Source organism: Bubalus kerabau, chromosome 16, assembly GCF_029407905.1.
Source record: "Bubalus kerabau isolate K-KA32 ecotype Philippines breed swamp buffalo chromosome 16, PCC_UOA_SB_1v2, whole genome shotgun sequence".
NCBI lineage: Eukaryota > Metazoa > Chordata > Mammalia > Artiodactyla > Bovidae > Bubalus > Bubalus kerabau.
In genome coordinates, this window is record NC_073639.1 from 38,779,007 (window position 1) to 38,793,418 (window position 14,412).

Genomic DNA, 14,412 nt, shown 5'->3' on the forward strand with positions numbered 1-14,412 from the left:
CACATGAAGTATTTATAGGCATTCTTCAGAGATAACATAGGTTTGGTTCAAGACCACCTCAATAAAGTGAACATAGCAATACAGTGAGTTACACAGATTTTTTTGTTTCCCAGTGCATATGAAAGTTATGTGTACACTATACTGTAGTCCATTGAGAGTGCAATAGTATTATGCCTTAAAAAATGTACATACCTTAACTACAAAATACTTTATTGCTAAAAAAGGTTAATCATCATCTGAGCACTCCATGAGTCAAAATCTTTTACTGTTGGGAGAGTCCTGCCTTGATGCTGATGACTGCTGACTGACCAGGGTGGTGGTTGCTGAAGGCTGGGGTTGCTATGGCAATTTCTTAAGACAACAGTGAAGTGTGTCACATCAATCGACTCTTCCTTTCATAAACAAATTCTCTGTAGTATGCAATGTTTGTTTACATTTTTAACTACAGTAGAATTTCAAAACTGCAGTCAATCTTCTCAAACCCTGCCACTGCTTTATCAACTAAATTTAGGTAATGTTCTAAATTCTTTGTTGTCATTTCAACAATCTTCAGAGCATCTTCACTAGGGGTCAATTCCCTCTTAAGGAACCATTTTTTTTTGCTCATTCAGAAGAAGCAATTCCTCATTCATTCAAGTTTTATCATGAGATTGCAGCAATTCAGTCACATCTTAAGGCTCCATTTAGAATTCCAGTTTTCTTGCTATTTCTGCCATATCTGCAGTTACTTCCTCCACTGAAGTCTTGAAAAGCTCAAAGTCATCCACAGGGTTGGAATCAACTTCTTCCAAACTCCTGTGGTATTTTGATGATGGGAACGGTGGTATTTTGACCTCTTTCTGTGAATCATGAATGTTTTTAATGGCATACCCACATCTAGAATGGTGAATCTTTTTTACACGAGTTTCAATTAACTTTGCCCAGATTCATCAAAGGGATCACTATCTATAAAAGCTATACCCTTACAAAATGAATTTTTTAAATAATAACACTTGAAAGTCAAAATAACACCTTGAATCTTGGGTTGCAGAATGGATGTTGTTAGCAGGCATGGAAACAATATAGATCTTGTTGTTTATCTCCATCACAGCTCTTGGATGAACAGGTGCATTGTCAATGAGCAGTAACATTTTGAAAGGAATCTTTTTTTCCCCTGAGTTTTAGTTCTCAATAGTGGGCTTAAAATATTGAGAAATCCATGTTGTAAACAGATGTATTGTCATCCGGGCTTTGCTGTTCATTTATAGAGCACAGGCAGAGAAGATTTAGCATCATTGTTAAGGGTCCTAGGATTTTTAGAATAGTAAATGAGCACTGGCTTCAACTTAAAGTCACTAGCTGCATTAGCCACTAACAAGAGAGTCAGCCTGTCCTTTAAAACTTTAAAACCAGGCACTGACATTTCCTCTCCAGCTATTAGTCTTAGATGACATCTTCCAACATAAGGCTGTTTTGTCTACAAAGAAAAACCTGTTTCATTGTTTAGGTAGCCACCTTCATTAAATTTTCTTAGCGAGATCTTTTGGATAACTTGTTGCATCATCTACATCAGCATTTGCTGTTTCATCTTATACTTTTATGTTGAGATGGTTTCTTCCCTTAAACATCATGAATCAACTGCTAGCTTCAAACTTTTCTTCTGCAGCATCCTCACCTATCCCACCCTTAACAGAACTGAAGAGAATTAGGGCCTTGCTCTCGATTAAGCTTTGGCTTAAGGGAATCCTATAGCTGGTTTGTCTATCCAGATCATGCAAACTTTCTGTATCATTCATGTGTTCCTTGGAGTAGCACTTAACCCCCACCTCAAGAACTTTTCCTTTGCATTCACAACTTGGCTAACTGTCTAGCACAAGAGCTTTAGCTTTAAAAACAAAATTATTTTTAATTGGAGGATAATTGCTTTACAATGTTCTATTGGTTTCTGCCATACATGTATACAAATCAGCCACAGGTATACATGTCCCCTACCTCTTGAACCTCCTTCCCACCTCCCACCCCATCCCACCCCGTAGGTTGTCACAGAGCACTGGGTTGAGCTCCCTGCATCATACAGCAAATGGGCCCTAGCTTTTTTAGTGGCTTATCTTGGGTTTTGACATGCCGTCCTCACTCTTAATCATTTCTAGCTTTTGACTGAAAGTGAGAGATGTGACTCTTCCTTTCACTTAAACACTCAGAGGCCACTGTAGGTTATTAACTGGCATAAATTTAATACTGTTGTGTCTCAGAGAATAAAGAAGCCAAAGGAGGGGAAGCAGACAGGGGAACGGCTAGTCCATTAAAGTAGTCAGAACACACATAACAATTATCAGCTAAGTTCATCATCTTATATGGGGGCATTTTGTGGACCCTAAAATAATTATTTGATACAATAGTAGCATCAAATGTCATTGATCAAAGCTCACCCTAAAAATATAATAATGATGAAAAAGTCTGAAATGCAGCAATAAGTACCAAAATGTAATAGTGACATAAAGTAAGACAAAATGCTGTTAGAAAAATGGCTCCAGTAGACTTGCTGGTCATGCCACAAACCTTCAATTTGAAAAAATACAGTATCCGTGAATTGCAATAAAGTGAAACGCAACAAAATGAGCTGTACTTATTATACTGAGTACTGATCAACTATATATACAAGTGTGGCATATCCTTCTAGGACAACCTTAACATTATTTATAAGAAGACACCTATCAGAAATTGCAAATTAAGAGTTCTCTACAAACTGAACAGAAAAATGTTCAATTTCATCAATGTTAACTGGGATCAGAGCTGAAAATGGAAATTATTGATCCTTCCACTCATTTCTTCCCCTATAGAACCCTGAGAAAAGTACAGTAGAAAAAGAAAAGTGGAATGAAAGAGCTGAACTTCTACAATAGCTAATAATGTTAAAGCTATAATTGTGATTTTGGCACAGAGTATTTCCTAGTTAAAAGTAATCGACTCTCTTAAATGTGTTTCCCCATTCAATTGTTATTACTTAAAACTATAAAAATGCACAAGAGAAGCTGGCAGGGAAGACTAGGATCTTGGAAGTGATAGAAAACCCTCTTCTGTCTAGACAACAAGAAGCAAAATCAAAAGAAACCAAATTCCAAAGCCCTGCCAAGAACCAACATGGAGTTAATACAGTGTCCACAGGTTGTACTATCTATTCCAAAATAAAGCAATGTGCAAAGCATCATAGAAACCCTCAATCCTTTGTGTAAGAAATAAAAAATACAGAATAAAGTACTGTTTTAAAAAGCAGAAAATCAAATTCCTTCTAATTATCCTGAGTATACAAGAAGAATGAAATGTAAATATGGTCAATTAAACTATTTAATTCAATCTCTACAACAGAAGAATAATGCTCATGAGCTCATCCTAGGAAATCAATTCACATTCTCATGTTCTAGTCTCATCTTGAAAAAAGCATCAAATGAAAAATACAGCAGCAACATTTGAATATGTAATTAGTAAACAACCTTTTGATTATTCATATAATAAAGAAGTCTGCTAGTTTTTAAAACATGGATAACTGTGAAAGTCGCTCAGTTGTGTCTGACTCTTTGTGACTCCATGGACTAAATAGTCTATGGAATTCTCCAGGCCAGAATACTTGAGTGGGTAGCCTTTCCCTTCTCCAGGGGATCTTCCCAACCCAGGAATTGAACCAGGGTCTCCTGCATTGCAGCCAGATTCTTTACCAACTGAACTATCAGGGAAGCCCATAACTGAGGAATGTTTATTTAATGACATTTGGCAGACATTCAATCTGACCACCAACTATCTCTATATTTAACCTGGATTAAAGATTGCAAATGGGTTTGGGGCTATACAGTTAGTATTGATGCTCTGTTGCAGTTCACTTTACAAAAGTGGGTTCACACCAGAGTAGAGTCCTATTTTTAACGGGCTTTTGGTTTATTCTAAACCAAAGGCCCAAATTCTGAAAGCTGCAATCCAAAGGTAATATCAGAAGCATACAGATAGATTATTTATAAATAAGGGATAACCTAAACTACATAAGATAAAACAGGGGGAAGGGGAGGGTGTTAAGATACACATATGAATTACATAAGCGATAGAACTAACCTGCATATATTTCATTAAGAATATCATTTACCAGTGATGACTGCTATGATGTATATGCAATGACTTACTAAAACAATAATGTATTAATATAAATATTCTTTGAAAGCACTGTTTTGTTTACCTTAATAAAGTTAAGAATTTTTAGTGATAGATCAAGAAAGCAACATGCTCTGCATTAAATATAAAGGATTACTGTATATCCTTCCAGAGTGGACAGGCTTAGCACTATTATAGGCATCTGTATTCCAAAAGTGTTACATTCACTAACAATATGGCTATAATTCACTAAAGAAATCAGCCGCTTTATAAAACACGAAAAATATGAAGAATGCTACGTGAGGGTAATAATGGCCTATATTATACCTTGGTACAGAAGAAGGATTAGATACTCTTTTGCAAACATTCTTCAAATATCTGAAATTGACCATGTAATATTTTTTTCATGAAAATTATAATTATTCACTCATTTATTCAACAAATACTGATTGGACATCTATTATGTGCTAGTCCGATGCTAAATATTAATACTAAGGATAAAAGTAAAAAGTAAGACCCTCTGCTTTTATGGAACTTAAAATCCATTAAAAAACCATCCACATACACCCTGTATCTAAAACTTTAACAGTTTTATAGGAAGGAGAAGATATACAACTAACAGATATTTTTCACTCTCTCTTAAAATCTCTATTCATCTAAAACTTAACCAGTATTATTCCTTGCAAAAGAACTTTTCAGTCAAAAAACAGACTAGTGGAAAGTAAAAAAAGAAAAGAACTAAAGTGAAAATGAGATTTTCCTTAAGCACGTCATAATTTTACATATGTATTACATAATTAAAAATCAGAACATTCTGGGGAATAAAAGAATGATATTCATCACACACTTTAAAAATCACATATTTAAGTCTGGTAATTCCACTTCTGGGACTCAAAAATGGACAAATATGCTTATAAGAGGAAAAAAAAACAAAACAGAAAAAACTCTTAACATTTGAGAATGAAAGAAAAATAAAACAATCACAGTTTCTATCAACATAATAGTTTATTAAGCTGTCAACAAAAAAGATGTTTGTCGAGAACTTTAGAGTAAAATGTTGATCATATAACTTTAGGTGAAAAAAGCAGAATATAAATATTATATTTTATATTAACTATGTTAGAGGGCTTCTTCCCTGATGGCTCAGATGGTAAAGAATCTATGCACAGAAAAGTATCTATAAATTTCTAAAAAATCTATTAGAACTATAATACAATATTAACAGTTATCTCTGTGTGAAAAACTGAAATCTCACAATGGATATTAGCAATATTCAAAGATTCTAAGAATCCCTACAGTAAAGAAATATACTTGACATTTATCATCAATTAAACGTAAAATACATTTGACTTTTAATACATCAATTGCTATAGTCACCAACTCAGAATATCCAAAAAAAGGAAACATTAAAGTAAGTGGCTAACAGTTGTGCTCTCCTGAAATTAATAATGCATTATAACTGGCAACATTCCCACCTTAAGACATTTCTTTCAAACTTTCGCAAGTGTGATTTAGAAGGTTTAATTTCACACACTAAAATCTTTTCTCAAAAGATGCTGAATGCTCAATTTACTATTTAAAAAAGTTTGCAGTTAATGAGCTACTTAAAACAGGTTCTGCAGAAATAACTTGTAGATATTTTTGTTGGTGTAATAGTCAGAAATCAGAAGAGTGAAGTTTAGGAATCCAGTTATAGAAATGTTGACTTCTCAGGAAAACTTATACAATCTGAAGTGAGCATGAAAAGCAATGGAACAAAGTACTCTGACCAAGGCTAATCACTCTGGAGCCCATGAGTAACATCATAGTACACCATGGCCCTAGGCCAAATAATAAAATGCCAAATGGAAAATGGCACAAGTCCATGGACTGTAAATACTGTATCAAAAGAAAATAAAGGGAAAAAAATCTTACATTAGAGCAATTAAAAATGCAGTAGTAGTACTGGTTCCTGTGATGAATAAATCAGTTCAGCAATTCTAAGAGTGGACAGCCACTGTTTAAACATTCTCCACTGGCAGTAACTCAGTTTAAAAGCCTACTACATGTTTCTTTAGTTTCTAAACTTTTTAAATCACTAAAATGTCTTGGGATGGTATAGTTGGTTATAACCATATCTCCTGAAATTTTCACATGTGGCGTTTGATGATTAGGCATCTACCTGACGTATTATGCAATGGTAACCAATAAAATATAAATACTGTAAACAAAAGCATTCATATCAATCGATGTCCCCAAACTTTAGACCATAAGTTCCAAAGAAATGAAATGCTTCTACTAACTCAACATTAATCTTATTCTATAACTCAAATTATTCAAACTCAATTAGTATGTTCTATGGAGCTTCTGAAAAAAACCCTGAAGTTGAGCTTTCAGTAATAAATCTGAAAATGTTTCAAAAAGAATTCACAATCACATTAGGCAGCCTAAACTATTAGTTGGTGCAAACGTAATTGCGGTTTCAGACCATGAATATTAAAATCATTTATAACTAGGCTCAAACACATCTCCATTAATCAAAATGGGAACCATTACCATCAACACATTTTTGCCAATGAGAAATATATTGTTTGTTTATTTCTGTAGTGTAAAACTCCATGCTTTGAGATTCAGTGAACTCCTGGAAAACACTTCCCCTGCAAAAAGTTGCAGAGATGCTTGAAGTCAGTTGGCGAGAGAGCAGGTGAATATATGGTGGAGTAGGCAAAACTTTGTAGGACAATTCATTCAACTTTTGAAGCACTGGTTCTCTGACATGCAGAGTCAGGTGTTGTAGTGGAGAAGAACTACACCCTTTCTGTTGACCAATGCTGGCTGCAGGCGTTGCAGCTTTTGGCATATATCATCCATTTGGTGAGAATACTTCTCAAGTGTAATGGTTTCACTAGGGTTCAGAAAGCTGTAGTCAATCAAACGGGCAGCAGACCACCAAACAGTGACCATGACTGTGCAAGTTTGGCTTTGGAGCTTCTTCTTGGTCCAACCACTGACCTGGTCATTGCTGGCTGTCATATAAAATCTACTTTTCATTGCACGTCACAATCCAATTGAGAAATGGTTCATTGTTGTTGCTGCATAGAATAAAAGTAGATGACACTTCAAAACAACAATCTCTTTGACTTTCAGTCAGCTCATGAGGCAACCACTTCTCAAACTTTTTCACCTTTCCAATTTGCTTGAAATGCCAAACAGCTGTAGAATGGACTGTTGAGTTCTTTAGCAACTTCCTACATAGCTGTAAGAGGATCAGCTTTGATGGTGGTTCTCACTTGGTCATTGTCATTCCTGATGGCTGACCACTATGCTCCTCATTTTCAAGGCTCTTGTCTCCTTTGCAAATTTTCCTGAATCACTGCTGCACTGTACGTTCATTACCAATTCCTGGGCCAAATGCGCTGCTGAAGGTGCGAGTTGCTTCTGCTATTTTACGACCCATGTTGAGCTCGAATAAGAGAATTGCGGGAATTTGCTTTCTGTCTAACATCATTTCCATAGTCTAAAATAAATATGAAATAAACAGCAAGTAATAACTCATAAGCAAAAAAATAAAGCAAGAAATGTGCATTAAAATGATGTATAACATAATCACATTTAAAGAATGTATTCCAACATCAAACAGCAAAGTTCACCAATACAAAAACCGCAATTACTTTTGCATCAACCTGATACCAGCTAGTCCATGGGAATGTTCTTATCTCCAAGGTAACATTTCCCGGCCTGAATTTATAAAACATGTGTGTTCTATAAAAATCTAACAAGTGCCTGCTTCTCTTAGCCTTTGCTAACTACCATAAAATTTAGTGGCTCAAAACATTAATTACTTTTGACAATTCTGAGTGTTAACTGAGTGGTTTCTTCCGGTTGGGGCAAACTTCCACTGGGGTACAATAGTCTAGCAATGGCATCACATGTCTGATAACTGGTGATGACTAAAATGAGAGGATCTCGGCTGGAATGAGGATATTTCGTCTTTTCTCCACAGAGTCTCTCATCCTCCAGGAAGTTACTACAGATTTAAGAAAGTTAATGCAAGGTCAAAGATCAGCAAGTGAAGACAAGCCCTATGCACTTCCAAGCCTGCTTGTATTATGGCTGCTAATAGTCTACTGGCCAAAGCAAGTTACACTGCCAAGTGCAGATACAAGGACAGAAAACTTGACTCCCTAGTCTTTACAGCAGAAACTTCAGGGTGCAATACAAATGGGCAAACACAGTGATGGCAAGTGCGGTTATTTTTTGCAATCTACACTGTAAAATGCAGAAAGTCTCTGCTCCACATGGTCCATGGTGAAATGTTTAAATCATAGCCTGCTTTTGATACTTCAAACTAAATACACATTGACATATTATAATACAGAAGACACTGCCAATGCTTGTTTCAGTATTTTCTTAAAATATTAGTACATTCAGAGAAAACTATAAGGCCATTTCCCCCTCAAATATCAGGCCCATATGTGTCATGAATAACATAACAGGTGGTTCATGCAATAAGAGGTAACTTCTATTGCCCTTGTGGTGATCTGACTGAAAGTTTGCAGAAATGGTCAATGCTGAAGCATATGTAAAGAAACCCAAGGAAATATCAAGCATCATTAGTAGAAAGTATCATAATTAGAAGACATTTTTGTTGTTCTAAAATTAGCCTAGTTGACATTTTCTTATAAAAGTAAACATGGAATTAGTATACAACCCAGTAACTGTACTGTTGGGGATTTGTTCCAGAAAAATGAAAACTTATATTTACACAATACCTGCAGAAAAATGTTCACAGCAGCTTTATTCATCTAGCCCCAAACTGGAAACAACCCAGACATACTTCAACTGGTGAATGGTTAAACAAAGTACTGTACACATCTATCATGGAACAATACTCAGCACAAAAAAGGAACAAACTATTGATATATAACTTGAATGAATCTCCAGGGAATTATACTAAGTGAAAAAAACTGATCCCAAGCAGCTGCATACTGTATAATTCCATTTATATAAGATTTGTGAAATGACAGAATTTTAGAAATGGATGCAGGAACAAGGTGGGTATGATTATGAAAGGTAAAGCAAGGGATCCTTGTGGTGGCAGAACTCCCCAGTATCTCGATTCTGGAGATAAACACACAAACCTTCACATGTAATAAAACTGCACAGAACTAAACACACACATACACATAAATGAGTAGAAGAAACACTGAGCAAATCTGAAAAAGATCGATGATTCTGTTAATATCCTGCTTATGATATTGTACTATAGCTTGCAAGATGCTACCATTGAGGCAAACTGGGTAAAGGCTACACAGGAGTTCACTAAAGTATTTTTTAGAACTGTAATGAATCTACAATTATCTCCATAAAAATTTTGATTAAAATAATTTTTTAAAGGTTAGCTTAGGAAGGTAGTTTCCCTGGGGTCTTAGTTTCTTTCACAGTTTAATTCAAACAGTGTGGCTAGCATGAGAGTCAAATGACTTACATTTGGGACATCGACTGCTACCTCCCTCATGGCACTGGGTCTGATGTCATTCATCCCCTGCAAGAAATCTTTCAGAGTAATCTTCACCAATCCAGCCATCTTGCTGTCAGGGAGGTTAGGCTGTTTCCTCAAGACTCTTCGCAAGGCATGAAGACCTGCAAAGAGGAAAGTAACACAAGCTTTATCTTCTACCTCATAAATACATACTGAACCACTATCAACAGAAACAACGACAACAACAAAATCCAAACCTCATGCATATTATAATATTTAAATTTTGTGTGCTTGCGTATAGCGGTGGAAGGGTGGAGAGGGAGGTGGAATAACGTGGGGGGATGAAGGCAAAAATCTAACTGCTTAGTTTTGGCAGTGAAAATATGACAAACTGATCTTGATAGATGTTTTACATATGTGAAATAAAATTTACAAAACACTACCCATAAAAAAGAACATAAAGTGTGTCAAAATAATTTGTTTGGAGAATTTCTTTGAAAAGAGTAAAATATTAAAACAGTAACATACTTTTTGTCCTGCCCTTTTTGCTAGTACATACAAATCAGAGTTACAGGTCTTGTAAGGTATTGGCAGAACATCTTGAAGGAAATGTTCAGCTGGCAGTTGGAAATGTGGTTTTGGAATTCAAGGGAGAATCAAACTTCAGAGTTATATGTATATATATGAAAAATTATAGGAGGAAAAGAGACCTATAAAAGGGAAGCTAGAGAGGGATCAGGATGAAAGAATGGTGGCTGAAGTTTCAATCTTAGGAAAATTGATCATTTGAGCAGCATAGAAAGAAATGATGGTATAAGACAAGAGAGAGAATAGGCAGAGATAGATAGTAAAATGCCACAAAGTTAAAAAAATGATCAACTAAGTCAGAGTTAGAGAGACGCAAAATAATTTTTAAAAGATCACCCTGACCTAAAAAGTTAAAGATATTACGTTCTTTGTTTTTGCTATTTGCTTGGAGTTTAAACACTGACAGATCTAAAAGCCCTAGCTCATCCCCCCCAAATCTAAGTTGCCAGATTTAAAGCCTTTTGATCTGTGATAAGAATCTCTAGTCTAGAGGGCAGCAAAGTCCCCCTGTGCTCTCTGCTTTAGGGTCTTTTGTAATGAAGTGCTATATTTATGTTCTAATACAAATCAAGTTCCACTCTGAAGAATTTAAGTCTCAGAGACCTCTTGGAAATCCAGTCTGAATAACTGAACTTGCCCTGGGACACTAGCTAGCTCTATCATTTTTAATGTCTATTGTCTAAAACATTATGCCTCAGTGAATTTTGCCAAATTAAAATGATACCATAATAGTCATTTTACTTGCTTTCATTTATTTGAACTTTGAAACAGAAGCAATGGTGAAAGGAAGGCAAACATAAATCCCCTCCAACAAAAGTTTGGGTATCTTTCCTTTTTACTAAAGAAAAACAGTGAATACTAGGACACCACTCAGAAAACAGATACATAATAATCTTTCCCAAGGAAACTATCATTGTGAGTCTAATATTCATGGAGATCTTTGAGATAATAACTAGAAAAAAAGCTACAAAAGAGGAAATCAAAGATATTATGTAAAAAGATCACTATTTTCTAGGGAAATTTTCTTAGGCCATTCTCTGAAATCTAAAGTCTGTAAATCGCTTATTTAAGTCTATCTTATAAATGCCCATTTGGTTTTCTGCCTTCCAAAAACACTGAAAGGTAATTTATTATTTTTTAATTAATTTATTTTGCTGCATCAGTCTTAGCTGCAGCACGCAGGATCTTTAGCATGTGGGATCTAATTCCCTGATCAGGGATTGAACTCAGGTCTCCTGCATTGGGAGTGCAGAGTCTTAGCCACTGGACCACAAGGGAAGTCCCTGAAAGATAATTCTTCTTCATGTCTCTCAAATTTCTACTTATCTTTCCAGCATTAACTGCCTCTCTTATAGACTATCTTTTCAAGGATGTTTGTACAGAGGAAGATAGAATGCCTCCCTCCAAAGCAAAGGGCAGATATACTTACTGCCCATTACAAAAGATTCAGGTTCCCTAAGCTTAGGGTTCTACTCCTGTAATGCCACCTTATACAGACTCAGATGTCACCCGGTCTTCGTGTCTCTCTAGGAAAAGTGAGGCTCTAGGAGCTGGTGCAAATTCTGCTGCTCTGGCTATTTCTGCTGCTATAAGTAACTGTCTATCCTTTGACTCTGACCCAGGAATACTGTGTCCTCTGCAAGAACTTATGATCCTAGTTAGCTTGCAAGTAGGATAAAATCTCAAACCCTTCACAGCTCTTGACATGAAAATAAAAGTTTACTTTAAACTAGGTTGTTTCACTGCCCAACAAACCTTTTAGTTAAACAGTGTAATAGCATAATAAACTAAATAAGTAAAACTTCAGTAATAATGCACTGGTTGTAAGGCACCTGTGTGACCTAATGAATGTAAACAGTGCTAAAAAAAAAAAAAAAAAAAAAAAATCTTATATGAATGGAAGTGATCAAAAGACCAAAAGAATTTAACACTTCATGTTTCAAATGGCTATTTGGTAATACTTGTCAACATTTCTAATTTAGATCAGACACCTTACTGATACTGATATACTAAAAACTGAAACAAAGGAAGTAGTCTAATAATGTTCCAAAATTTATGGCATGAAGCAAAAAGTTTGACAATAGAAGAAATAAAAATTTTAATTTGAGAAAGAGATTTGGAAAAGACAGGAAGTATATGGGATTTTTAATTGAAATATAGTTGCTTTATAATATTGTGTTAATTTCTGCTGTACAGCAAAGTGATTCAGTTATGCATATATATGTTCTTTTATTAAATATTCTTTTCCACTATGATTTATCATAGGATACTGAACACAGTTCTCTGTGCCATACAGTAGGACATTGCTGCTTATCTATTCCATATATAAAAGCCTACATGTGCTAACCCAAAGCCCTCACTCCTTTCCTCCCCTAACTCCCTCCTCTGTGGCAACCACCAATCTGTTCTCCATGTCCATGATTCTGTTTCTGTTTCATAGATAGGTTCACCTGTGTCACATTTTAGATTCCACGTGTTAAGTGATATTATATAGAATCTGTCTTTCTCTTTCTGACTTAACTTAGTATAATAATCTCTGGTTGCATCCATGTTGCTGAAAATTGCACTATTTCATTCTTTTGTATGGCTGAGTAGTATTCCACTCTACATATGTATCACATCTTCTTTATCCATTCATCTGTTGAAGGACATTTAGGCTGTTTCCATGTCTTGGCAATTGTGAATAGTGCTGCTATGAAGCTAGTGGTACATGGGTATTGTTGAATTATAGTTCTGTCTGGATATAGTTCAAGATTGCTGGATCATATGATAAAGCTATTTTTAGTTTTCTGAGAAATGTCTATACTGTTTTCCAGTGACTACACCAAATTACAAAGCAATATATGGTTTTTAAAAGCATACACAATATTACAATATAAATGTATACTTTTAAAACAACAAAACCTCTACAAATTCAAATACAAACTACAGAACATAGAGCTGGGGAAAAACTTCACGTCTACGAGGATAGCAAGGGAAAAGCAGTAATTCCCAGAGGAGACAGAAAAGGCAAAAGAATAAAGCAGCCTAGAGTTGTCACAAGGACGGCAGAATAGGGTGACTCTGACTCCTCTCCTCTCACAAGCATACCCAAATTACATCTATTTACAGAGCAACTATCTATGAGGACAACCTGAGGACTAACAGAAAAGATTTCTGCAACTTAAGATAAAAAGAAGGAACTATGAGGCAGTAAGGAGGGACAGAGATGCAACATAGTTAATACCCATACACCTAGGAGGGTGACCCATAAACAGAAGAATCATCACAATTACAAAATTCTCCCCAAGGTGTGAGGTGCCCAAGCCCCACACCAGGCTCCCCAGCCTGGGGATCCTGCACTAACTGAGAAGGGAAGACAAGCCCCCAGAACATCTGGCCAGCTGGGCTTCTCTACAGTAGAGTCAGAGGGTTGTACAAAACAGAGACTCTGCTCTTAAAAGGGTTAGGTATGGGTCCAGTACAAAGGCAGTAATTTCAAATGAGCCTGAGTCAGATCTACTTGCTAATCTTGGAGAACCTTCTAGAAAGATGGAAGGCAAATGGAATTTCTGTTGGAAACACAGATGCTGGCAGCAGTCATTTTTTAGGAGCTCATGTTATCATGAGGACAGTGGTGCTTGCCAGCACTACTGTGGAGTCCTTCCTCTAGCATATTAGTGCCAGGGACTTACGACCCACTAGTGGGCCAGCACCAGACCCTATCCTCCTGGGACGCCCAGTCACACCAGGATCCTGCCCTGCCTGTGAGCAGACCATCTCCAGTCCCAGAATATCCTGAGCTTCATAGCTAGCCAGCTTAGAACCCAACTGCACACACCAGCAGGCCAGCAGCTACTCATGAGAGAGGGACTGGCTGGCAACTGATCTGGGGACAGCTCTGTCTCCTAGTGTACCAGGAGCAGTCAGCCTCACCAAAATAGGGGGACCTGTGCAGCCCACATAGGGGTCACACCCTAAAGCATGTGTTAATAGCTCTAGTGACTAGAGGGGAGTATGCTGCTGGGCCCCACAGAACATCACCTACAAAAGGCCACTTCTCCAAAATCACTCAATACAATTGACCTGTATTGTCAACTGTACTGACACACAGGAAAAACAAAACAAAAACAGCAAAATATGCAAAATGAGGAAACAGAGGAGTATGTTCCAAACAAAGGAATAAGACAAAACCTAAGAAACAAGACTAAACAAAGGGGAGATAAGCAATCTACTCAATAGGGAGTTAGGTAATAATCATAAAGATG

At 36.3% G+C, this 14,412-nt stretch overlaps 1 protein-coding gene across 23 annotated transcripts in view; it reads right to left on the reverse strand.

Moving 5' to 3' along the window:
* Nucleotides 1–14,412, reverse strand: part of AFG2A (AFG2 AAA ATPase homolog A) — a 335,445-nt gene that overhangs the window by 284,977 nt on the left and 36,056 nt on the right. For all 23 annotated transcript variants that reach the window (XR_008703573.1, XR_008703574.1, XR_008703575.1 and 20 more), the window contains exon 10: nucleotides 9,584–9,738. Coding sequence is in view for 20 of the 23 variants with exons in the window: in XM_055550547.1 (XP_055406522.1) it covers nucleotides 9,584–9,738 (155 nt within the window). In the remaining 3 variants the exon portion in view is untranslated. The remainder of the gene's footprint in view (nucleotides 1–9,583; nucleotides 9,739–14,412) is intronic.